The 25040-nt window shown below is 47.4% G+C and overlaps 1 protein-coding gene and 1 non-coding gene across 4 annotated transcripts; both read right to left on the bottom strand.

The window, feature by feature from the left end:
• Positions 1-706: 706 nt before the first annotated feature.
• Positions 707-23425, bottom strand: KHDC4 (KH domain containing 4, pre-mRNA splicing factor). 3 transcript variants are annotated; one of them, XM_032713228.1, is made up of 14 exons: positions 23368-23425; positions 23047-23287; positions 20861-20989; positions 20482-20561; positions 19284-19336; positions 17465-17628; positions 14304-14515; positions 12847-12907; positions 12068-12125; positions 11130-11383; positions 9504-9659; positions 6890-7002; positions 3990-4081; positions 707-1032 (listed from the first exon to the last, which is right to left on the bottom strand). In XM_032713228.1, exons 1-14 carry the CDS (start codon positions 23421-23423, stop codon positions 833-835), a joined length of 1869 nt encoding a protein of 622 aa, XP_032569119.1. In that variant the 5' UTR covers positions 23424-23425; the 3' UTR covers positions 707-832. The 3 variants fall into 3 exon arrangements, 2 of the variants coding, with proteins under 2 accessions (XP_032569119.1, XP_032569120.1); XM_032713229.1 differs by having other exon boundaries at positions 20861-20983; XR_004361126.1 differs by having other exon boundaries at positions 997-1032; positions 6890-6974.
• LOC116799903 lies at positions 15613-15741 on the bottom strand. The gene has a single exon (XR_004361140.1).
• Positions 23426-25040: the final 1615 nt, after the last annotated feature.

Raw genomic sequence — 25040 nt, 5'->3', positions numbered from 1 at the left:
GCCCCCCCTGCCTTTGGGAAACCCCTCGTTGGAATCTTCTGGAATTCTGCTGGAGTTCTGTCCAGCTGCTGGCTGGGGGGGGTTCCGGGGTGACTGCAGGAGATTCAGTCCCGGAGCTGCAGTGCCAAGTCCAGCTGGGGCAACGTGAACCCATCCAAAAACCTGAGCATTCCCCCAGAGTGAGAGCTGGGGGGTCAGGAAAACCACTTTTCCAAGGAAAAAAACCCAGCAGTGCCGAGTCATGGGAGACGTCTGAAGTAAAAATCAAAGAGTTTTCAGGTTTTCCACAACTCCTGGATGTTCCTTCCCTCTGCTGAAAAGTCCAAAACTGCAGCTGGGGCAGCAGGAGTAAAATGCCAACACCGGGTGTGGAGTGAAGGCAGTGGCTTCACTGACTCTTCCCTTTGAGTTCTCTTGGAAAAATCTTGGAAAAATTGGGACACGTTGGACCAACAGGCTTCCCTGGCTCCTCTTTACTTCTCCCTCGTGTAAATAAGGGAGGGCACTGCTCCAAATCTTCTCTTTTTAAATCGACAAAGGCGCTGCCAAAACAAGGATTTTTTTAAAAAACAACGCAGCCCTTCTGAGGTGGGAGGGGAAGAAGAAGAAGAAAATTGGCTTCTCCAGGGAGGGGAAGAAGAAAATTGGCTTCTCCAGGGAGGGGAAGAAGAAAATTGGCTTCTGCAAACGTAAAAACGAGGTGTCTTTTTTTTTTGTTTTTGCCCAGTTCGTTCTGGGATATCCATGCAATTATTGCTAGGAGGGGAAAAAAACCCAGATGGATGCCAAAAAAAAAAAAAATCCAAACCAACCCAAAATTCTTGTGCGGGTTTTAGGGAGCCATCCAGAAGGGCATCTGTTGTTTGGCTCTCTGTTGGGAGGAGGGGTACTGGTACCCCAGACTCCAGCCCTGTGAAAAGGTACTTGCGGTTTTGTGGGCGCCGTGTTCCTCCTCCTCGTCCGACGAGTCCCCGGCGTAGGCCACCAGCCCAAAGCCCTTCTCGCCGACCTTCAGCTTCTTGGCTTGAGGATCTAAAAAGGAGGGGGGAAAAAAAACCCAAACAAAAAAAGACCCCCAACCCCCAACCCCCGAGGCCCCCCCAGGGAAAATAAAATTAAAAAAAAAACAACGACAAAGAGATAAAACGCCCCGAAACGAGTTATTAATGATGATAACGGTGATGATTAAAAAATAATCAAAAAAAGATGTTAATTGTCAATTGTTAGTTGGACACCGGGTGGAGGTCAGGAGGCCAACGCAGATCCAAGGGGAGGCCACGGGAGCGGGAGCGGGCGTGGGATCCGTCAGAACCATGGAAGAGAAGAGAGAAACGAGAAAGAAACACACAAAAAAGGCAAAGTTAGCAACGGGGGCAGGGCCACGGCACCCGGAAAAGAGCAATTCCGAAGGAAAAGTGGGAATTGGGAGCGGAGGGAGGAGGCAGAGCTGGGTGTGCACCCGCACGGCTGAGCGGGGCTGGGAGGAAAGGCAGAAAATCACCTCAAAAGGGCAAAAATGTCGGGTGAAAATATAAAAAAATCACTTTAAAAATTAGAAGGAAGTCAGGTAAAAACACCCAAAAATCCCGTTAAAAATAAAGGCAAAAAATCAGCTTAAAAAATATAAGGAAGTCACGTAAAAATCACCTTAAAAATACCAAAAGGTCATGGGAAAATAGAAAAAAATCCTGTTTAAAAAAAAGGTAAAAAAAGGCTTAAAAGTAGAAAAAAATTGGCTTAAAAATAGAAAAAGTCATGTGAAAATACAAAAAATTCTGTTTAAAAAAAGAGAAAAAATCGGCTGAAAAATGGAAAAAAATCATGTAAAGGTAGAAAAAAATTCTGTTTCAAAAAAGAGAAAAAATTGGCGTAAAAATGGAAAAAATCACGTAAAGGTACAAAAAAATCCTGTTTAAAAAAAAAGACAAAAAATCAGCTAAAAAAAATTAAAAATTGCATAAATAGAAAAAAATCACGTTAAAAATACATCAAATCACCTTAAAAAAATTGCATAAAAATACAAAAAAATCACATTAAAAAGGAAAAAAATCACATTAAAAAAGAGAAAAAAAATTACATTAAAAAGACAAAAAAAATCAGCTTAAAATGCATAAAAATACAAAAAATCCCGTTTAAAAAAGACAAAAAAATCACCTTAAAGAAAGACAAAAAAACCACCTTAAAAATACAAAAAATCCCATTAAAATACAAAAAACCCTTAAAAAAATACAAAAAAATCACATAAAAATACAAAAAAATTGCATTAAAAAAGACCAAAAAATCAGCTTAAAAAAAGACAAAAAATATCACATTAAAAATACAAAAAATCACATTAAAAAAGACAAAAAATCAGCTTTAAAAAAAGACAAAAAAAATCAGCTATAAAAATACAAAAAAAATACAAAAATACAAAAAAATCACACAAAAAATACAAAAAGTTGCATTAAAAAAACCACAAAAAACACATAAAAATACAAAAAAATCACATTAAAAAACCACAGAAAAATCACATAAAAATACAAAAAATCATAATCACATTACAAAAAAGACAAAAAATCAGCTTCAAAAAAATTCAAAAAAATCACATTAAAAATACAAAAAAATTGCATTAAAAAACCACCCAAAAAATCACATAAAAATACAAAAAATCACATGAAAAAAGACAAAAAATCAGCTAAAAAAATACCAAAAAAATCCCATTAAAAATACAAAAAATTACATTAAAATACCAAAAAAATTGCCTTAAAAACAAAAAAAAATCGCATTAAAATACCAAAAAAATCGTATTAAAAATACCAAAAAATCACCTTAAAAATACCAAAAAAACACATTAAAAATACCAAAAAAACACATTAAAATTAAAAAAAAATCACATTAAAATACCAAAAAATTGCCTTAAAAATACCAAAAAAATCACATTAAAATTACAAAAAACTGCATTAAAAATTCCAAAAAATCATATTAAAATACCAAAAAATTACCTTAAAAATACAAAAAAATCATATTAAAATACAAAAAAATCGTCTTAAAATACAAAAAAATCGCCTTAAAAATACCAAAAAATCGCATTAAAATTACAAAAAAATCGCATTAAAAATACAAAAAAATTGCATTAAAAATACAAAAAAATCGCCTTAAAAATACAAAAAATCGCATTAAAAATACAAAAAAATCGCATTAAAATACAAAAAAATCGCATTAAAAATACAAAAAAATCGCATTAAAATACAAAAAAAATCGCATTAAAATACCAAAAAATTACCCTAAAAATTCCAAAAAAATCGCATTAAAATACCAAAAAATTCCCTTAAAAATACCAAAATAATCCCATTAAAAAAAGAAGGCAAGTGCAAGCAGAAGGTTTGTCCCGCGGGGCTGTGACCCCTGGGCTGTGACCCCCAGGGCTGTGACCCCAGGGTTGTGACCCCAGGGCTGTGACCCCCAGGGCTGTGACCCCCAGGGTTGTGACCCCAGGGCTGTGACCCCCGGGCTGTGACCCCCGGGCTGTGACCCCCAGGGTTGTGACCCCAGGGCTGTGACCCCAGGGCTGTGACCCCAGGGTTGTGACCCCAGGGCTGTGACCCCAGGGCTGTGACCCCAGGGCTGTGACCCCAGGGTTGTGACCCCAGGGCTGTGACCCTGGGCTGTGACCCTGGGCTGTGACCCCAGGGCTGTGACCCCAGGGCTGTGACCCCCAGGGCTGTGACCCCCAGGGTTGTGACCCCCAGGGCTGTGACCCCAGGGCTGTGACCCCAGGGCTGTGACCCCAGGGCTGTGACCCCAGGGTTGTGACCCCAGGGCTGTGACCCTGGGCTGTGACCCTGGGCTGTGACCCCAGGGCTGTGACCCCAGGGCTGTGACCCCCAGGGCTGTGACCCCAGGGCTGTGACCCCCAGGGTTGTGACCCCCAGGGCTGTGACCCCAGGGCTGTGACCCCCAGGGCTGTGACCCCAGGGCTGTAACCCTGGGCTGTGACCCCGGGCACTCACCGTGGCTGCCGGGCACAGCCCCCGCACCTTTTCTCTCCTCAGCCTCCGACTTCAGCCCAGGGACCGGAAACGCCGGCGGAGGCATCAACTGCCTGTGGGAGCAGGGAAACCTTGGAATTCCTGGCTTTTACAAGGAAAAACCTCCACATTCCTGGCTTTTACAAGGAAAAACCTCCACATTCCTGGCTTTTACAAGGGAAAACCTCCAGATTCCTGGGTTTTACAAGGAAAAACCTCCACATTCCTGGGTTTTACAAGGAAAAACCTCCAGATTCCTGGGTTTTACAAGGAAAAACCTCCAGATTCCTGGGTTTTATAAGGAAAAACCTCCAGATTCCTGGGTTTTTACAAGGAAAAACCTCAGCATTCCTGGGTTTTACAAGGAAAAACCTCCACATTCCTGGGTTTTACAAGGAAAAACCTCCAGATTCCTGGGTTTTACAAGGAAAAACCTCCACATTCCTGGGTTTTACAAGGAAAAACCTCCACATTCCTGGGTTTTACAAGGAATAACCTCAGTATTCCTGGGTTTTACAAGGAAAAACCACCATATTCCTGGGTTTTACAAGGAAAAACCTCCATATTCCTGGGTTTTACAAGGAAAAACCTCCAGATTCCTGGGTTTTACAAGGAAAAACCTCGGAATTACTGGGGTTTACAAGGAAAAACCTCCACATTCCTGGCTTTTACAAGGAAAAACCTCCACATTCCTGGATTTTACAAGGAAAAACCTCCATATTCCTGGGTTTTACAAGGAAAAACCTCCACATTCCTGGGTTTTACAAGGAATAACCTCCATATTCCTGGGTTTTACAAGGAAAAACCTCCAGATTCCTGGGTTTTACAAGGAAAAACCTCCATATTCCTGGGTTTTCCAAGGAAAAACCTCGGCATTCCTGGGTTTTACAAGGAAAAACCTCCATATTCCTGGGTTTTACAAGGAAAAACCTCCATATTCCTGGGGTTTACAAGGAAAAACCTCCAGATTCCTGGGTTTTACAAGGAAAAACCTCAGCATTCCTGGGGTTTACAAGGAAAAACCACCATATTCCTGGGTTTTACAAGGAATAACCTCCAGATTCCTGGGTTTTACAAGGAAAAACCTCGGCATTCCTGGCTTTTACAAGGAAAAACCACCACATTCCTGGGTTTTACAAGGAATAACCTCCATATTCCTGGGTTTTACAAGGAAAAACCTCCACATTCCTGGGTTTTACAAGGAAAAACCTCCACATTCCTGGATTTTACAAGGAATAACCTCCAGATTCCTGGCTTTTACAAGGGAAAACCTCCAGATTCCTGGATTTTACAAGGAAAAACCTCCACATTCCTGGGTTTTCCAAGGAAAAACCTCCACATTCCTGGGTTTTACAAGGAAAAACCTCCATATTCCTGGGTTTTACAAGGAAAAACCTCCACATTCCTGGGTTTTACAAGGAAAAACCTCCATATTCCTGGGTTTTTACAAGGAATAACCTCCATATTCCTGGGTTTTTACAAGGAATAACCTCAGCATTCCTGGGTTTTACAAGGAAAAACCTCGGCATTCCTGGCTTTTACAGCAGCAGAACAAGAGTCAAAGGCAATGAATCCCAAATTCCTGACTCGCAGTTGGAATGGGAACAGGGGCTGTGCTGGGAGCAGAACTAATGAAAGCTGATTAAAAGTAATTAAATCCCCCCAAAAATGCAAGAAAATGGCACTGAAAAATATAAAATATTGAATTAAAAAAATATACCAAGAATCGTGTTAAAAATACAAAAAATTACCTTAAAAACCATAAAAAATTCCATTAAAAATATACTGAAAATCGCATGAAAAATACAAAAAATTACCTTAAAAATATAAAAAAGCACATTAAAAATATACAAAAAATCACATTAAAAATATTTTTAAAATCATGTTAATAATATACAAAATCACAAAAAAATACAAAAAAGTCACATTAAAAATATACAAAAAATCATAGTAAAAATTACAAAAAATCATATTAAAATTACAAAAAATCACATTAAAAATATACCAAAAATCACGTTAAAAAATATTAAAAAATCATAAAAAACCCAAAAAAATCAAATTAAAACTATACAAAAAATCACGTTAAAAATATACAAAAAATCACATTAAAAATATAAAAAAATCACAAAAAAATACAAAAAAACACATTAAAAATATACAAAAAGTCACATTAAAAATAATAAAAAGCACATTGAAAATATACAAATAATCACATTAAAAATATAAAAATCACATTAAAAATATACAAAAAATCACATTAAAAATATACCAAAAAATCACAAAAAAAATTAAAAATCACCCAAAAATACCAAAAAATCACGTTAAAAATATACAAAAAATCACATTAAAAATATACAAAAAATCACAAAAAAATACAAAAAGTCACATTAAAAATATACAAAAAAATCACATTAAAAATATCTAAAAAATCACATTAAAAATATACAAAAAATCACCAAAAAATACAAAAAACCCCCCAAAAATACAAAAAAAATCACATTAAAAATATACAAAAAATCACCAAAAAATACAAAAAAATCACATTAAAAATATACAAAAAAAATCACATTAAAAATATACAAAAACCCACAAAAATACAAAAAATCACATTAAAAATATACAAAAAATCACATTAAAAATATTTTAAAAATCACATTGAAAATATACAAAAAATCACCAAAAAATACAAAAAAATCACCAAAAAATACAAAAAATATCACATTAAAAATAAAAAAAAAATCACAAAAAAATACAAAAAAATCACATTAAAAAATACAACCCCCCCCACACACACAAAACAAACCCTGAGTCACACGAAGCAGCCCTGAAATAAGTTTCCCAGGAGAAGCAGAAGCCCTGGGCCCCTTTGTCCCCCCACTCACCTGTCCCTCTCTCTCTCCTTTCCTGAGGAACTTGCTGCCTTGGCCCCGGCTCCCTCGAGTTCGCTCGCACTGGAGAAGCCTGTACCTAAATTAGTCATATGAATGGGTCCATGCTATGAGCAGAAAAACACACGGCATTAGCACAGCTACCTCTACACCACGAGCTCCAGCTCCTCACTGATCCTGTCGGGAAAAACCCAACTCCAACAGCACTTGGCCAACTGGGAGGAACCACTAAAACCACCACAAAAACCTTTTCTTCCTAAAAAAGGCCGAGGGTGGGAAACACCTCAGCCCCTGCTGCAGCTTCCCAGTGCAGGATGACAAAGCTCAGAGTTTTCCTGCATGGATTTACCTCCTCAGGCAGCTGATCCTGAGCTGGACAGGCCACAGGGATCTGCCTGTTTGCTCTAAAATTCCTTATTGCCCCCAGGCAAAGACTTTATTATTAGGGGTTCTGCCTGAGGCAGGGGCTGTATTGTCAGGGAAAAACACTCCCTTTCTTCCCATAAAAAATCTGAAGAACTCAAAGTTAAGTTTTCTTAAAATCATCTAACGCTAGCTAAAAAAAAAAAAAAAACCAGAATAAAATAAAAAAATCAAATAAATGAATCTTTAAAACTAAGCTCCTTGAAATCCTCTCAAGTGCAACCTGCAAAAAAGGGAAGTGGGAAAATCTGGGAGTTATTGCCACGTTTCCCCTCCCACTCCTTGAAACAACCACAAAAAAATCCAGTGAGCCCCCAAATAATCTGGTTTTACATTCAATGAGTCCCACAGTGTTGTGATCTCTGAGCTGAACAGGCTGCTCCAGTTTGGAAAGCAGCTGGGATGAATTCAGGCCCAGCTTAAAGAGCAGTGAATCCACCCAGAGGCCCCAAAAGCGTGGCCTGTTCCCCGTGCTGGGACGATTGTTCTGGTCCCCCCTGTTCTGGGATGACTGTTCTGGGATGACTGTTCTGGTCTCCCCCTTGTTCTGGGATGATTGTTCTGGTCCCCCCCCGTTCTGGGATGACTGTTCTGGTCCCCCCTGTTCTGGGATGACTGTTCTGGTCCCCCTCCGTTCTGGGATGATTGTTCTGGTCCCCCCTGTGCTGGGATGACTGTTCTGGTCTCCCCCTTGTTCTGGGATGATTGTTCTGGTCCCCCCCTGTTCTGGGATGATTGTTCTGGTCCCCCCTGTTCTGGGATGATTGTTCTGGTCCCCCCTGTGCTGGGATGACTGTTCTGGTCTCCCCCTGTTCTGGGATGATTGTTCTGGTCCCCCCCTGTTCTGGGATGATTGTTCTGGTCCCCCCTGTTCTGGGATGATTGTTCTGGTCCCCCCTGTGCTGGGATGACTGTTCTGGTCTCCCCCTTGTTCTGGGATGATTGTTCTGGTCCCCCCCTGTTCTGGGATGATTGTTCTGGTCCCCCCTGTTCTGGGATGATTGTTCTGGTCCCCCCTGTTCTGGGATGACTGTTCTGGTCCCCCCTGTTCTGGGATGATTGTTCTGGTCCCCCCCCGTTCTGGGATGACTGTTCTGGTCCCCCCCTGTTCTGGGATGATTGTTCTGGTCCCCCCTGTTCTGGGATGATTGTTCTGGGATGACTGTTCTGGGATGATTGTTCTGGTCCCCCCTGTTCTGGGATGACTGTTCTGGTCCCCCCCCGTTCTGGGATGACTGTTCTGGGATGACTGTTCTGGTTCCCCCTGTGCTGGGATGACTGTTCTGGAATGATTGTTCTGGTTCCCCCCTGTTCTGGGATGATTGTACTGGTTCCCCCCTGTTCTGGGATGACTGTTCTGGTCCCCTCCTGTTCTGGTCCCCCCCTGTTCTGGGATGACTGTTCTGGGATGACTGTTCTGGGATGACTGTTCTGGGATGACTGTTCTGGTCCCCCCTGTTCTGGGATGACTGTTCTGGTCCCCCCCTGTTCTGGGATGACTGTTCTGGGATGATTGTTCTGGTCCCCCCCCGTTCTGGGATGACTGTTCTGGTCTCCCCCCTGTTCTGGGATGATTGTTCTGGTCCCCCCCTGTTCTGGGATGACTGTTCTGGTCTCCCCCCTGTTCTGGGATGATTGTTCTGGTCCCCCCCCGTTCTGGGATGATTGTTCTGGTCCCCCCCTGTTCTGGGATGACTGTTCTGGTCCCCCCCTGTTCTGGGATGATTGTTCTGGTCCCCCCCTGTTCTGGGATGACTGTTCTGGTCTCCCCCCTGTTCTGGGATGATTGTTCTGGTCCCCCCCCGTTCTGGGATGACTGTTCTGGTTCCCCCCTGTTCTGGGATGACTGTTCTGGTCCCCCCTGTTCTGGGATGACTGTTCTGGTCTCCCCCTGTTCTGGGATGATTGTTCTGGTCTCCCCCCTGTTCTGGGATGATTGTTCTGGTCTCCCCCCTGTTCTGGGATGACTGTTCTGGTCTTCCCCCTGTTCTGGGATGACTGTTCTGGTCTCCCCCCTGTTCTGGGATGACTGTTCTGGTCTCCCCCCTGTTCTGGGATGACTGTTCTGGTCCCCCCTGTTCTGGGACTGCCAAAGGCCCTGCCAGGGAAGCTCAGCTGAGTCCCAGCTCTGCCCATCCCAGCTGTGGCTGTGGGGAATGCAGGAGAATGGCTGATTTTATTCCACCTGGTATCCCAGCAGTCCCGACTCCCTCTCGTCGGGCAGCTCCTCGGTGAAGCGTCTCTTTTGGCCCTGGGGGTGGGTTTGCACCTGGGGCTGAGCACCAGTGGGCAGGCTGGTTTTTACTGGGGCAGCAGGGAGGAAAGGAGCACTCAGCGGGCTCTGGAGTGCACAGGGTGGAGACAAAACACAGGGAAAAAGGGAATTAGGCACAGAAATCATTCGTTCAACGGGGGTTCATGCAGAGGGGCAGAACACAACCAGTCTGTCTTTGGAAATGCAAAAGGAGGTGAAAGAAAATTCACATCTTAGAGATAAAGCAAGTATTTCATCTGCAGAATGGTCCCACCTCGAACTCCTCCTAACCTGTAACTCAAACTCATTCTGATCTCTAACTCAGACTCATCCTAACCTGTAACTCAGACTCATCCTAATCTCTGACTCAGACTCATCCTAGTCTCTTAACTCCAACTCATCCTAATCTCTGACTCATCCTCACCTGTAACCCACTCATCCTAATCTGTAACTCAGACTCCTCCTAACCTGTAACCCAGACTCATCCTAACCTATAACTCAAACTCATCCTAATCTCTTAACTCCAACTCATCCTAAACTGTAACTCAGACTCATCCTAATCTCTAACTCAAACTCCTCTTAATCTGTAACTCAGACTCATCCTAAGCTCTGACTCCTCCTAACCTGTAACTCAAACTCCTCCTAACCTGTAACTCAGACTCATCCTAACTTGTAACTCAGACTCATCCTAAAATCTGACTCATCCTAATCTCTGACTCAGACTCATCCTAAAATCTGACTCATCCTAATCTCTCAGACTCATCCTAAGATCTGACTCATCCTAAAATCTGACTCATCCTAATCTCTAACTCAGACTCATCCTAAAATCTGACTCATCCTAACCTGTAACCCAGACTCATTCTAAGCTCTAACTCAGACTCCTTCTAACCTGTAACTCAGACTCCTCCTAACCTGTAACTCAAACTCTCATCCCTGGCACTGGATGAGCTTTAAGGTCCCTTCCAACCCAAACCAGTCTGAGATCCTCTGATCCTCCCCCGGTACCTTTATCCCTTCAGAGACACCTCTCCTAAAGCAAACCCAGGTTCAAAACCCACTTCCCTTGCCTGAAGTCAGCCAGAATCAACCAGGGGCCTCCCACCCTGGGCTGACACCTCCCAAAAACGAGCCACCCCCCGCCCTGGGCTGACACCTCCCAAAAACGAGCCACCTCCTGCCCTGGGCTGACACCTCCCAAAAACGAGCCACCCCCCGACCTGGGCTGACACCTCCCAAAAACGAGCCACCTCCTGCCCTGGGCTGACACCTCCCAAAAACGAGCCACCCCCCACCGTGGGCTGACACCTCCCAAAAACGAGCCACCCCCCACCCTGGGCTGACACCTCCCAAAAACGAGCCACCCCCCGCCCTGAGCACGTCCCTGATGTTCCCAGGGCCTGTCAGAACCCGGGGTGTGGAGCACCCCCCCAACCCCCGAGCTGTCCGAAGGCAGCCCCAGCGGAGTGACCCCGAACCCCAGAGTCCCCAAGCAGAGCTGTGCCCGTGGAGCTGCTCCCTGGCAGCACCCCGAGCTGGGGGGGTGCCCGGGGGCGGTACCTGTGCGGTGCTGGCGGGAGGCTGGACCTGGGGGATGGGGTACTGCGTGGGCACGGGCGGCACGGCCGCGGGCAGCGCCGGCAGCACGCCGGGGGCCAGGGGCACGGCCGGGGGCACGAGGCCTGGCACCCCGTAGGGAGGCTGGACGGGCTGCTGGGGGGGGGGCACGACGGGGTACCCCGACTGGTACCCGTTGGAGGGGTAGTAGGACGGCTGGGACGGGACGCTGTTGATGGTGGCGGGTTGGGTGAAGCCTGGGAGGAGAGAAAGAGGGGGGGAAAGAGGGTCATTAAATCAATTAGCCAGTGATGCCTTGAGCCCCTAATGGTTTTTTATTTTTCTAATATTTGTAAGCCTTGTAAGTTCTACAGGTAGATTTTAAAAGCAGCAACCCTCCCTCCCTTGCATCCCTTTGCCTGTAGCACCCTTGTTTACACATTCCTTAACCCTCTTACCCCATTCTATGCTCCCTGTATCACCCCTACTCCCGAATCCAGTAGAAATGTTTAGTCTTTTGTCAAGGCAAGGCCTAGACTGTTGGCAGAACAGCACATCAGGGCCTAAACCACAGAACACGGTCAAAAACTGGGTGACTCTGTCCCCTCTGTGCTCTGATGATGGTGAAGGTGATGAAGGGAGGGTCCTGAAATGCACCCCAGACCCATTTTCAGGGGGTGGACCCGGGGTGGTCCAGAGTAAAGGCCACAGGGTGGACACATCTGGGATTGGATGGAGGGTGTTATAAAATGTAACATCTGGGGCACAGGGGCTCATGTCTTGTAACATCTTTGCCTTGGCAAAATAAACCCTTTCTTATCTCACCCCTAATTAACTGCTCCGGGAGATTTTTTCAGCACTTAAATCCCACGGCAACACCAGTTTAACAGCAAATGGAAAAGGGGCTGGGCTCTGAAAGCTCAACTGGGGCTGGGATTTACCTGCCAGGGGCACTGCAGTGGTTATCTGGTTCACAAAGCGGGAGTACTCGGCGTGAACCTGCAAAGGATTCCCAGAGGTCACACAACAAACATCTACTTCCCAAATTAACCCCCCCCAAACCCGGGAGTGTGTCCTGCTGATCACAGAACACACCAGGCACAAGGACAGCAATAACCAAACATTAACACCCACCCACCAACACCCCAGGGAACAGCCCCTGTTGGCCCCTCTGGGGGAGATCCATGTAAAATATGGGATAACCTTTCCCAGGTTGAGAGAAGTGAAAAAAGAGAAGGGCAAATTAATTGCTACAGCAGAGACAAGATACTCAGAGAACCCAAAAGCTTCCATGTATTTTTGTCAAAGGAAACTTTGTAGCCTACACTCAATTATCAACATTAACAGAATATTAACAGAAACCCCCAGGGTTTTACTCCATTTGCATTCACATGAGAAAAGCTGAAGAGAGAAATTCATTGGTGAGAGATTTTCCAGGATTTTTTTTTGGTTACACCAATCATTTCCTCTTTCCTGAAGCAGACAGTGCAGCTCTGGACAACATGGGAAGCTTCCCCCCCCCCTAAAATTCCATTACTACAGCTCCATCCTGAGAAATGTTCATTGTCTGTACAAGAATTAAACCAGCAGCACTTGGAAGGGAAAATCCCTGAGCAAGTCAGACACACAGACATCAAAAAGAGCATTAAAAAATCCTTAGCCAGGCACACCCCAAAGCTCCACCAGGCTCTGAAAGCTCATGTTTGTAAGAGCCACTCACCGTCTGCAAGAGGTTCTCACACAGCTTTTTAGCAGCTGCCAAACCTTCTGGCTTTGGGTGGCTGAAAGGACAGACAAAAAAACCAAACACCTCATCAGCACAACTCTGTCAGATTTGGGAGCTCCCTCTTCCATCAGCAACCTACTGTCAGATTTATCTCCTTCAGAAGAAACTCTGGTCTAAGAATTAGGGTTTCAAGAAGAAAACTTGGTCTGGTGGAAGGTGTCCCTGCTCTTGGCAGGGGGTGGAACTGGATGAGCTTTAAGGTCCCTTCCAACCCAAACCACTCTGGGATTCTCTAATTCTACTCTGGCACTGCAGGGTTGATTCTTTATCACTTTACAGACACCTCTATTAGAGTAAAATCAGGTTCAATCATCTTCACTGGCATGAAGGGAGTCAGAATTAAGGATTTCCCAACATTAAATCACATTGCTGGGTCAAGAACTGGCTGGAGGGCTGGGCCCAAGGGGTGGTGGGGATGGAGCTGCATCCAGGTGGGATCTGGGCACTGGGGGTGTCCCCAGGGATCAGTGCTGGGCCCAGTTCCTGTTTAACGTCTTTATTGATGATCAGAGTGAGTCCACTATCACGAAACGTGCAGGTGACACCAAGCTGGGGGGTGTGGATCTGCTGGAAGGCAGGAGGGCTCTGCAGAGGGACCTGCACAGGCTGGATCCAGGGGCTGATTCCAACGGGATGAGGCTCAACCAGGCCAAGGGGCACAACAACCCCCGGGCTGGGCCAGAGTGGGAAGGGAGCTGGGATTTGGGATGGGCAGGAAGCTGAACGGGAGCCAGAGTGTGCCCAGGGGGCCAAGAGGGCCGATGGATCCCGGCCTGGCTCGGGATCAGGGTGGCAGCAGGAGCAGGGCAGGGATTGTGCCCCTCGAGGCCTCCCCTCGAGTGCCGTGTCCAGCTCTGGGCCCTCAGCTCAGGAAGGACATGGAGGGGCTGGAGCAGGGCCAGGGAAGAGCAGCGAGGCTGGGGAAGGGTCTGGAGCACAATTCCCGGGAGGAGAGGCTGAGGGAGCTGGGGGGGCTCAGCCTGGAGAGGAGGAGGCTCAGGGGAGACCTCCCCACTCTGCACAACTCCCTGGCAGGAGGGGGGAGCTGGGGGGGGGTCGGCCTCTTCTGCCAGGCAATGATCAGCAAGACAAGAGGGTCTCAAGCTGTGCCAGGGGAGGTTTAGGTTGGATATTAGGAAGAAATTCTTTCCAGAGAGGGTGATCAGCCCTTGGAATGGGCTGCCCAGGGAGGGGGTGGATTCTCCATCCCTGGAGGTGTTCAAGCCCAGACTGGATGTGGCATCAGCGCCACGGGCTGGGAACCACGGCGGGGTTGGAGCAAGGGCTGGACTTGGTGATCTCGAAGGTCCCTTCCAACCCAGCTGATCCTGTAATTCTGTGATCCCCCCCTGGGAACTGGGATATTGTAGTTTTTTGTTCCCCTGCCATACCTGATGTAGATGTACATGGGCTCAAAGGCCTCTCTGCCCGAGGCTGGCTCGATGCACCCCGAGCCCTTCCCTCGCAGGAACACCTTGGCCCCCGTCTCCATCTGGATGTGCTGCAGGTACGAGCAGCCCGGCCCCTCCACCTTCTCCTTCACGTTGAAGGTGGGCACGGCGTGTTCCAGCCCCACAAACAGCTTGTCCTGCACGTAGTGCATCTGCAAAGGAGGGGGGAAAGCTGGTTATTTGGCTCAGAATTAGGAAATTAGGGCAGAAGTCTCATGTCTGCTGACAGCAGAGCTCAGTGTGGGATGGCACAGTGAGCCCTGGGCTGTGACAGCAGTGCCCAGTGTGGGATGGCACAGTGAGCCCTGGGCTGTGACAGCAGTGCCCAGTGTGGGATGGCACAGTGAGCCCTGGGCTGTGACAGATCAGTGTGGGATGGCACAGTGAGCCCTGGGCTGTGACAGCAGTGCCCAGTGTGGGATGGCACAGTGAGCCCTGGGCTGTGACAGCAGTGCCCAGTGTGGGATGGCACAGTGAGCCCTGGACTGTGACAGGAGTGCCCAGTGTGGGATGGCACAGTGAGCCCTGGGCTGTGACAGGAGATCAGTGTGGGATGGCACAGTGAGCCCTGGGCTGTGACAGGAGTACCCAGTGTGGGATGGCACAGTGAGCCCTGGGCTGTGACAGCAGTGCCCAGTGTGGGATGGCACAGTGAGCCCTGGGCTGTGACAGGAGATCAGTGTGGGATGGCACAGTGAGCCCTGGGCTGTGACAGGAGTGCCCAGTGTGGGATGGCACAGTGAGCCCTGGGCTGTGACAGCAGTGCCCAGTGTGGGATGGCACAGTGAGCCCTGGACTGTGACAGGAGTGCCCAGTGTGGGATGGCACAGTGAGCCCTGGGCTGTGACAGGAGATCAGTGTGGGATGGCACAGTGAGCCCTGGGCTGTGACAGCAGTGCCCAGTGTGGGATGGCACAGTGAGCCCTGGGCTGTGACAGATCAGTGTGGGATGGCACAGTGAGCCCTGGGCTGTGACAGGAGATCAGTGTGGGATGGCACAGTGAGCCCTGGGCTGTGACAGGAGATCAGTGTGGGATGGCACAGTGAGCCCTGGGCTGTGACAGCAGTGCCCAGTGTGGGATGGCACAGTGAGCCCTGGGCTGTGACAGGAGATCAGTGTGGGATGGCACAGTGAGCCCTGGACTGTGACAGGAGTGCCCAGTGTGGGATGGCACAGTGAGCCCTGGGCTGTGACAGGAGTGCCCAGTGTGGGATGGCACAGTGAGCCCTGGGCTGTGACAGCAGTGCCCAGTGTGGGATGGCACAGTGAGCCCTGGGCTGCTCTGGGAGCAGGGCTGCTCTCACCATCCCTTTGCTTTTAGGAGGTCACTGTCCCCTGAGTCTCACTCTCCAGACTCAGTCTCTTTAGTCCTCCAGATTTTAACAACAAACAAGGGCGGGACGTTGATTTTTATTTTTCTTTAATTTTTCCTTATTTTTATTTTTTATTTTTATTTCAAACTAATTTTATTTTTTATTTAAAATTTTTTATTATTTTTAGTTTTAATAGTTTTATTTTTAGTTATTATTTTAATTGTTATTTTGTTATTTTCATATTTAATTTTGGTTTTGATTTTTATTATTTCTATTTTTACTTTATTTTTAATAGTTTTATTTTTATTTTTTAATTTTTAATTTTTATTTTGCTATTTTTATATCTTTGATTTTTATTATTTTTATTTTATTTTTAAGTTTTATTTTTATTTTTAATTCTTATTTTTAATTTAATTTTTATTATTTTTATTTTTAAATTTTTATTTTGAATTTTTATTTTACTATTTTTATATTTTTGATTTTTATTATTTTTACTTCATTTTTAAGTTTTATTTTTATTTTTAATTCTTATTTTCGATTTTTTTTATTTTTACTTTTCATTTTTTAATTCTTATTTTTAATTTTTAATTTTCTATTTTTATATTTTTGATTTTCATTATTTTTATTTTATTTTTAATAGTTTTATTTTTCTTTTTTAATTTTAATTTTTAATTTTATTTTTATTATTTTTATTTTTAATTTTGTTTTTTCGTTTTTAATGTTTTTAATTTTTATATTTTTATTTTATTTTTTATTATTATTGTCATTGTTATTATTATTATTATTATTGTTGCTGTTATTATTATGTGGTTTGTGCTGTGGATTTTGTGGGGTTTTTTGTTTGGTTGGTTTTATTTTTTACAAACAGCACAACACATGTACTTTGGAATAGCCAAACCTGCTCCCCAGAGCAATTCCATGAATCCCATCCCAGTGGAACAGCCAAATCTGCTCCCCAGAGCCATTCCATGACTTCCACCCCAACCCCTGTCCCCAGATCCATTCCATGAATCCCACCCCAAACCTTGTCCTCAGAGCCATTCCATGAATCCCACCCCAAACCATGTCCTCAGATCCATTCCATGAATCCCACCCCAAACCATGTCCTCAGAGCCATTCCATGAATCCCACCTCAAACCATGTCCTCAGATCCATTCCATGAATCCCACCCCAAACCATGTCCTCAGAGCCATTCCATGAATCCCACCCCAAACCATGTCCTCAGAGCCATTCCATGAATCCAACCTCAAACCATGTCCTCAGAGCCATTCCATGAATCCAACCTCAAACCATGTCCTCAGATCCATTCCATGAATCCCACCCCAAACCATGTCCTCAGATCCATTCCATGAATCCCATCCCAAACCTTGTCCTCAGAGCCATTCCATGAATCCCACCCCAAACCATGTCCTCAGATCCATTCCATGAATCCCACCTCAAACCATGTCCTCAGAGCCATTCCATGAATCCCACCCCAAACCTTGTCCTCAGAGCCATTCCATGAATCCCACCCCAAACCATGTCCTCAGAGCCATTCCATGAATCCCACCCCAAACCATGTCCTCAGATCCATTCCATGAATCCCACCCCAAACCTTGTCCCCAGAGCCATTCCATGACTCCAACCCCAACCCTTGTCCCCAGAGCCATTCCATGACTCCCACCCCAATCCCTGTCCCAGTGCCATTCCATGACTCCCACCCCAATCCCTGTCCCAGCCCCATTCCATGACTCCCACCCCAACCCCTGTCCCCAGCCCCACTCCATGACTCCCCCCACGACACTGACCCCGGACTGGAAGGGTGGTTTCTGCCCCACGGCCGGGCTCAGGGGGGTGATGGGGGCTGGCTGGTGGTACACGGTGACCGTGGCCCCGTTGAAGGTGGGGCTGGAGCCCGTGGCTGCTTTCACCACCCCGTTGGTGATGATCTCCTTGATTCTGTTCACGGCTCCTAAGGGACAAAAGGAAATTCATTCCTGTTTTCCAGCTCAACCCAAACTGGGACACAACTGGGGTGTTGTGACAAGGGGACGGGCAGCAGGGGTTCATCTTCCTGTGGGGCCCGAGACTGGTGACCTGGGATGGGATCACCAAGGACGGCACCACCAAGGACGGCACCACCAAGGATGGCACCACCAAGGACGGCACCACCAAGGATGGCACCGAGCCACCCCGGGGGAGCAGCTGGAGCTCTGGAAGGGGATTGAAGCTGGATGTTTGGAAAAGGTTCTTCCCCCAGATGGTCAGACCCTGGGAATGCTCCCCAGGGCAGCGGGCACGGCCCCGGGGCTGCCAGAGCTCCAGGAGGGTTGGGACAACACCCTCAGGGCCAGGGGGGACTGCTGGGGTCTGGGCAGGGCCAGGGGCCGCAATCCATGACCCCTGAGCAACCCTTCCAACTCGGGACTGTTTCTATGGAACATCAGGGTTCCCTGGCCACTCACACCCTACGAAGCCTGGCCCAACCTTTTAGGACAAACATCAATGTTTTAGGACAAACACCAACGTTTTAGGACGAACACCAACGTTTTAGGATGAACACCAACGTTTTAGGACGAACACCAACGTTTTAGGATGAACAACAACGTTTTAGGACAAACAACAATGTTTTAGGTCCTGCAGGGGGGAGGAACAACCCCAGGCACCAGCCCAGGCTGGGAAGCAGCTCTGCAGGGAAGGCCCTGGGGGTCTCAACGAGTTGTTGTGTGTCCTGGGGGGCATCAGGAAGAGAATTCCCAGCAGGTCAGGGAGTGATCCTGCCCCTCTGCCCAGCCCTGGGGAGGCACAGCTGGAGTGTGGGGCCAGTTCTCCTCAGGACAGGAGGGACATGGAGCTCCTGGAGCGGGTCCAGGGGAGGTTGTGAGGATGCTGAAGGGGCTGGAGCATCTCTGTGACCAGGGGACACCGAGAGGGGACCTCCCCAGGGCGTGTCAGTGCCTGCAGGGGATGGACCAGGCTCTGCTCGGGGCTGCCCAAAAACAGGACACAAAACTGATGCCCAGAAGTTCCACCTGGACACGAGGAAGAACTTCCCTGGGCAGTGACCCAGTGCTGAACAGGCTGCCCGGGGAGGGTGTGGAATCTCTCTCCTGGAGATATTCCAGAGCCATCTTGGACACATCCCATGTGCTCTGGGATGATCCTGAGCAGGGAGGTGGGACCAGGTGACCCCCTGAGGTCCATCCCAACCTGCCCCATCCCAGGATTCTCAGGGAATTGTTGCCTCCATCTCTCCTGCTCCTGCAGGGAGCTCCTGGTCTGAGGGAGAGCTGAGCTGGGGCTGGAGAAGGGGGAGGAAGGAGATGATTCCAGAGGGAGGGGGTGATGATCCTGCCTGGTGACCCAGTGTGGTCCCTTCTTGTCACTCTGTCCTGTTCCAGTGGGATCTGGGTGTGTTATCCCTGAGATCACCCACTCCCCCCCCCTTCCCTGGGGTGTCTCCAAGGTTTCCTGCGGGATGCAGCAGGCGGGACCTCGGGAATTTCTGGGCAGACCTTCCCAGCCTGTTATCAACCCCGAGATATTCACAGCACAAACCCACCAAGGCCACTCACACGGCCCCTTTGTCCCAAATAAAACAGGAAAAATGGAATGTTCTGCACTTACTGTCCACCAGCTCCCGCGTCTGCCCCTGCACGTGGAGGTACAAGGGACGGTCCCTGGGGAGGGAATGGCAAAAATCCCATTAAAGCCACGGGCAACACACCAAATGGGTTCAATTTACGGGTTCAATTTAACTTTAGAGCAAGGCTGCCACAAAGATCCCCTCAAAGAAGGGAATGCAAGTCCCTGGAGCATCACAGTGCTCAGGAAACACCGAAAAAATATGTTTATGTGATGATTTATTGAAGTTATAACAGTAGAAACTTTAATTTCTTTGTGCACAGCACTAAAAGCAGTGAGAAATTTGGATTTGGGAAGTTGCAGTGGGTGGGAAGAAGTTGAGCACAGTGGGATCTGCCTGTGGTGGTTGGTGTGGCTGGGATTTCAAACAACATTGGGCAGGTAGGGCAGAAGTTGTGTGGGCAGGACCAGTAAAATGGAAAATCAGGAATTGTGGCAAATTAGGAATTGCGGCAAATTATGAATGATGGCAAATTATGAAAAATGGTAAAATTATGAATGATGGCAAATTATGAATGATGGTAAAATTATAAATGATGGCAAATTATGAAAAAAGTCGAATTGTGAATGGTGGCAAATTATGAGAAATGGCAAAATATGACAAATGGAAAAACAGGAAAAATGCAAAAATAGGAAAAATGGTAAAAAATTAATTATGGTAAAATATGAAAAAAATGGGGAAAATATGAATTGTGGTAAAAAATGAACAATGGCAAGTTATGAATTGTGGCAAATTATGAACTGTGGCAAAACATGAATTATGGCAAATTATGAATTGTGGAAAATTACGAAAAGTGGCAAAGTATGAAAAATGGCAAATTATGAATAGTGGGAAATTATGAATTGGGGCAAAATTTGAAAAATGCCAAGTTATGAATTGTGGCAAAATATGAAAAATTAGCAAATTATGAATTATGGCAAATTATGAATTGTGGTAAATTATGAAAAATGCCAAGTTATGAATTGTGGTAAATTATGAAAAATGGCAAATTATGAGTTGTGGCAAAAATATGAACTGTGGCAAAAATATGAATTATGACAAATTATTATTTGTGGCAAATTATGAATTGTGGCAAATGATGAGCAAAACTGCTCAGGGAGAACAAACCAAAGAGGAACCTCAGCAATCCCCCTCCCAAGGAGAGAAGAAATCAGAACCCCAGAAAAAAGAGCTACAAACCCAGGTCCCACTTTTGCTTTCTCCTCTGCAGTCATGAACCTGCCCCGGGTGGACACGGCGGCTCCGCTCAGGCGACTGATCTGCGAGCAGATGGAAACCCAGGGCTCAGTGACCACTCATTGACAGAGCACTCACCAAACACCAGAATTCAGCTGATTAAAAAACCCCAAAGCCCTCAATGAAGCGGAGGGAGAGCAGCTCTGACCTCACCAAACCACCCTTGGGGGAACAAAAACCCAACGCAACGACCGAACGGAACCTGCCCCAGGGTTCCTTCGGCCCCACGGGTCAAACCCGACCTCTGAGTTCATTTTAGGGGCTCAAAAGGTAAAGATGGGACGTAACTTCGGCCCCAGAAGCGCTGCCGGGGCGCTCCTACCTCGTCCTGGGTCTGGCCCCTGGTCAGCAGGTTCCTGCAGGTGAGGGGCACGTCGTTGATCTCCACCTCGGCCACCACCAGGTCGTCTTTGCTCTTGCCGGCGGCTGGACCTTTGCCCAGAGCCTGCAGCTTCAACAGAGAACATTCCCAGCTGTTGGAAAACCGTGGGGCAAGGGACACACCGGCCCCGGGGCTCGGGAGGAGGAAGGTCCTCCTCGTCTGGCCTTTTCCCAACGTCCTCCTCGTTTGGCCCTTTCCCAACGTCCTCCTCGTCTGGCCTTTTCCCAACGTCCTCCTCGTTTGGCCCTTTCCCAACGTCCTCCTCGTTTGGCCCTTTCCCAACGTCCTCCTCATTTGGTCCTTTCCCAACGTCTCCTCATTTGGCCCTTTCCCAACATCTCCTCATTTGGCCCTTTCCCAACGTCCTCCTCGTTTGGCCCTTTCCCAACGTCCTCCTCATTTGGTCCTTTCCCAACATCCTCCTCATTTGGTCCTTTCCCAACATCCTCCTCATTTGGTCCTTTCCCAACGTCCTCCTCGCTCCCCCTTTCCAGCCACTGAACCCAAAATCTTCACAAATATTAACAGAAACAACACTGTGTCCGCTCAATCGGCCTCCTCACAACCCAAACAAATACAAAATACACTTTATCTTCAGCCCATTTGAACAGAATGATTAAATGTTCCTGCTCTGGAAGGGGAGGAACAGATGTAGAACTGAGCTGGGAAGCTGCTGAACAGCAACCACGGCATCTCCCACTTGGACTGACAGCTCTGACAGAAACCTGAGACTAAAGAACCATGAAGTTCATGTTCCTAGCTCCTTCTTATCTCAACTGCCTTTAAACACAGAGAGAATTTAGAATTTCTGCTCGAGATCTGAGCTCATCCACACTCCCCCCTTTTTAAAAACGTAATATTTTGTGTCAGTATGGACATTCTAAGAAACAAAAAGCCAAAGAAGCACAGATTTAGGAGGAGTTGGGGGCTACCACAAAGACCTGGGAGCCTTTTTTCAACGTGTGGAGTGATTACAGCCTTCTAAAAGCTCTGGGATGGATTTTGGGGGGGTTACAAACATGAACCAAGACTCTATTAAAAAAAAAAAAAAAGAGAACCTTCCAGTAACCCCCAACCACTCAGCAAAATCCACAGGAAGGCACAGCACTTAAAAAAGAGCCACAGGGCAGCTGTGGAGGGACTCCAGTGCACTGCACAGACATTAAATTGTACAGACATCAAAGTGCTCCACTCCTTCCACTTTTTTATTAAAAAAAAAAGCACATTCCTTAATCTGCAGATCCTTAATTTCCACCCTCTCCCAACCTGAAGTGTCACCAGAGTTTAATCACTCTGGGAAATGCCATCACTGAGCACTTCCTACCAACAGCAACGTGTCCAATAAAGCCATGTGCATGTTATAATTATATATTTTTTACTGTATTAAATAATAAAACCAATGTGCAACAAAACTGCCAATCCCAAATGCAGGTTAATCCCTTGGTTAAGTGGTTCCCTCAGCACGGGGTGTCACCAGAGCTCGGGACAAAAGCAGAGGTGGAAGATTTGAGGCAGCAGCAGCAGCAGCACCTGCCAACTTTCAGAGGTGCCAAAGTGCCAGATTTTACTTCCAGAGCCCAAAGGGGGCTTTAAAAAAAAACGGAGCCAGAGGGACTTTTTATACAGGGCAAGGGAGAGACGGTTTTAAACTGAGATACTGGGAAGGAATTCCTCCCTGTGAGGGTGGGGAGGGGCTGGGATGGAATTCCCAGAGAAGCTGTGGCTGCCCCTGGATCCCTGAAAGTGTCCAAGGCCACCTTGGAGCAACCTGGAACAGTGGAACGTGTCCCTGCCCACAGAACTGGATGAGCTTTAAGGCCCTTTTCCAACCCAAATGAGGCTTTTCCATCAGCTCGGCTACCTGGAAAACCCCTCAGGAAAAACACTCTAAGAGCGGGGCTGGATGATCCTCGCGGGGTCCCTTCCAGCCCACAACATTCTGTGATCCCGGGGAAAAACTTTATCTCCCCAGAGGCGGCTTCCTAAAGCCTCACAAGGCCTGACCCCACAGCCGAGGAAAAAATTTAAGTTATGTTTCCTGAGTGATTTTGTCGCCCCCAACTCCACCGTTTCCCGACAAAGACGGTCTCCGGAGCCCGCCCGTGACGCCCCCTCGCCCCTCCCACCTTGTCGGCCGTGCTGGGCGCCGGCTTCAGCTTCCCCTTGGCCATCAGCATGGCGTTGATCTTCGCCGCCACGGCCGCGGCCGCATCCAGCGCTCCCGAGGGCGCCGCGGAGCCCTCGGAACCGGCCACGGCGGCGCCGCCATCGCCGCCCCCGCCGGCGAACGGCCGCCCGGGCAACGGCGCCGTGCCGGGCAGCAGGAAGGTGGGAGCGGGGCCGGGCTGGTCCCACTTGCTGCGGCGCCTGGAAAAGAGGAGAGGAGGGTGAGGCGGTGCCCTCGCGACGGCGGCGGGACCGCCCGAGCCCGCCCGGCCGTGCCTCACCCGCCCGCGGCCCCCGCGTCCCGCTGCGCTCCGCCGCCCGCAGACATGGCCGACATGGCGCCCTCAGCGTCACTGCCGCCCGAGCCCGCCCCGCGCCGCCGCTTCCGGCGTCACCAGGGAGACCGCCGGGCACTTCCGGCCGTTGCCATGGAGATGGGCGGGGAGCTTCCGGGTGATGCCACGGAGATGGGCGGGAGCTTCCGGGTGTTGCCATGGAGACCCAGGGGGCCGGGCCGGGAGGGGACGGGGAGAGAGCGGGGGGTCGTGGGATCGTGGGATGATGGAATTGTAGGAGCGGGGGGTCGGGGGATGATGGAATTGTAGGAGCGGGGGGTCGGGGGATGATGGAATTGTAGGAGCGGGGGGTCGGGGGATGATGGAATTGTAGGAGCGGGGGGTCGGGGGGTGGTTGAATCGGGGAGTGGCGGAATCACAGAATCATGGGATCCTGGAATCGCAGGGTAATGGCGCAATAGAATCCTGGAATCACAGGATCATGGCATAATAGAACCATAAAATCATTGGATCAGGGAATCGTAGGATCGTGGAAACGTGGAGTCAGAATCATGGAATCATGGAATCATAAGACTGTGGAATTATAGAATTGTGGAATTATAGAATCATGGAATCATAGAATCATGGAATTACAGAGTCATGGAATCATAAAATCATGGTATCACAGAATCACGTAATCATGAAATCACAGAATCATGGAATTACGGAATTACAGGATCATCGAATCATGGAATCACAGAATCATAGAATCATGGAATTATAGGATCATTGACTCAGGGAATTATAGGCTCATTGAATCAGGGAATCATGGAATTATAGGATCATGGAATCATAGAATCACGGAATCATGGAATCACAGAATTGTGGAACCACAGAATCCTGGAATCATGGAATCACAGAACCACAGAATCGTGCAATCACAGAATCGTAAAATCATGGAATCATAGGATCATGGAATTATAGAATCATAAAATCATGGAATCACAGAACCATGGAGTCACAGAGTCATGGAATCATAGAATCATGGAATCACAGAACCATGGAGTCACAGAGTCATGGAATCACAGAACCATGGAATCACAGAACCATGGAGTCACAGAGTCATGGAATCACAGAACCATGGAATCACAGAACCATGGAGTCACAGAGTCGTGGAATCACAGAACCATGGAATCACAGAACCATGGAGTCACAGAATCATGGAATCACAGAACCATGGAATCACGGAACCATGGAGTCACAGAATCATGGAATCACAGAACCATGGAATCACGGAATCATGGCATAACAGAATCACGGAACCATGGGATCATGGAATCATGGAATAATGGAGTCAGAGAATCACAGAATCATGGAATAATGGAATCACAGAATCGTGGGACCACAGAATCTTGGAATCATAGAATCACAGAGTCATGGAATCATAGAATGATGGAATCACAGAATCATGGAATCATGGAATCACGCAATCATGGAATCATGGAACACAGAATCATGGAATCACGGAATCATGGAATCACAAGTCCATGGAATCACAGAGTCATGGAAAAATAGAATCACAGAATCATAGAGTCATGGAATCAGAGTCATGGAATCATGGAACCACAGAATGATGGAATCATGGAATCACACAATAATGGAATCACAGGGTCATGGAA

The sequence above is a fragment of the Chiroxiphia lanceolata genome, chromosome 29, assembly GCF_009829145.1.
Source record: "Chiroxiphia lanceolata isolate bChiLan1 chromosome 29, bChiLan1.pri, whole genome shotgun sequence".
Lineage (NCBI taxonomy): Eukaryota > Metazoa > Chordata > Aves > Passeriformes > Pipridae > Chiroxiphia > Chiroxiphia lanceolata.
Note: the sequence above shows the minus strand (reverse complement) of the source record. Positions and strands in the feature narration are given on the sequence as shown.

Excerpts from the sequence above, each read along its gene's own strand:
- KHDC4 (XM_032713228.1), bottom strand. The coding sequence starts at position 23,423 with ATGTCGGCCATGTCTGCGGGCGGCGGAGCGCAGCGGGACGCGGGGGCC. Across the intron at positions 12,908-14,303 it reads CCCATGTACATCTACATCAG|CCACCCAAAGCCAGAAGGTT; the intron begins GTATGGCAGGGG and ends CTGTCCTTTCAG. Across the intron at positions 4,082-6,889 it reads AAGGAGAGAGAGAGGGACAG|GCAGTTGATGCCTCCGCCGG; the intron begins GTGAGTGGGGGG and ends CTGCTCCCACAG.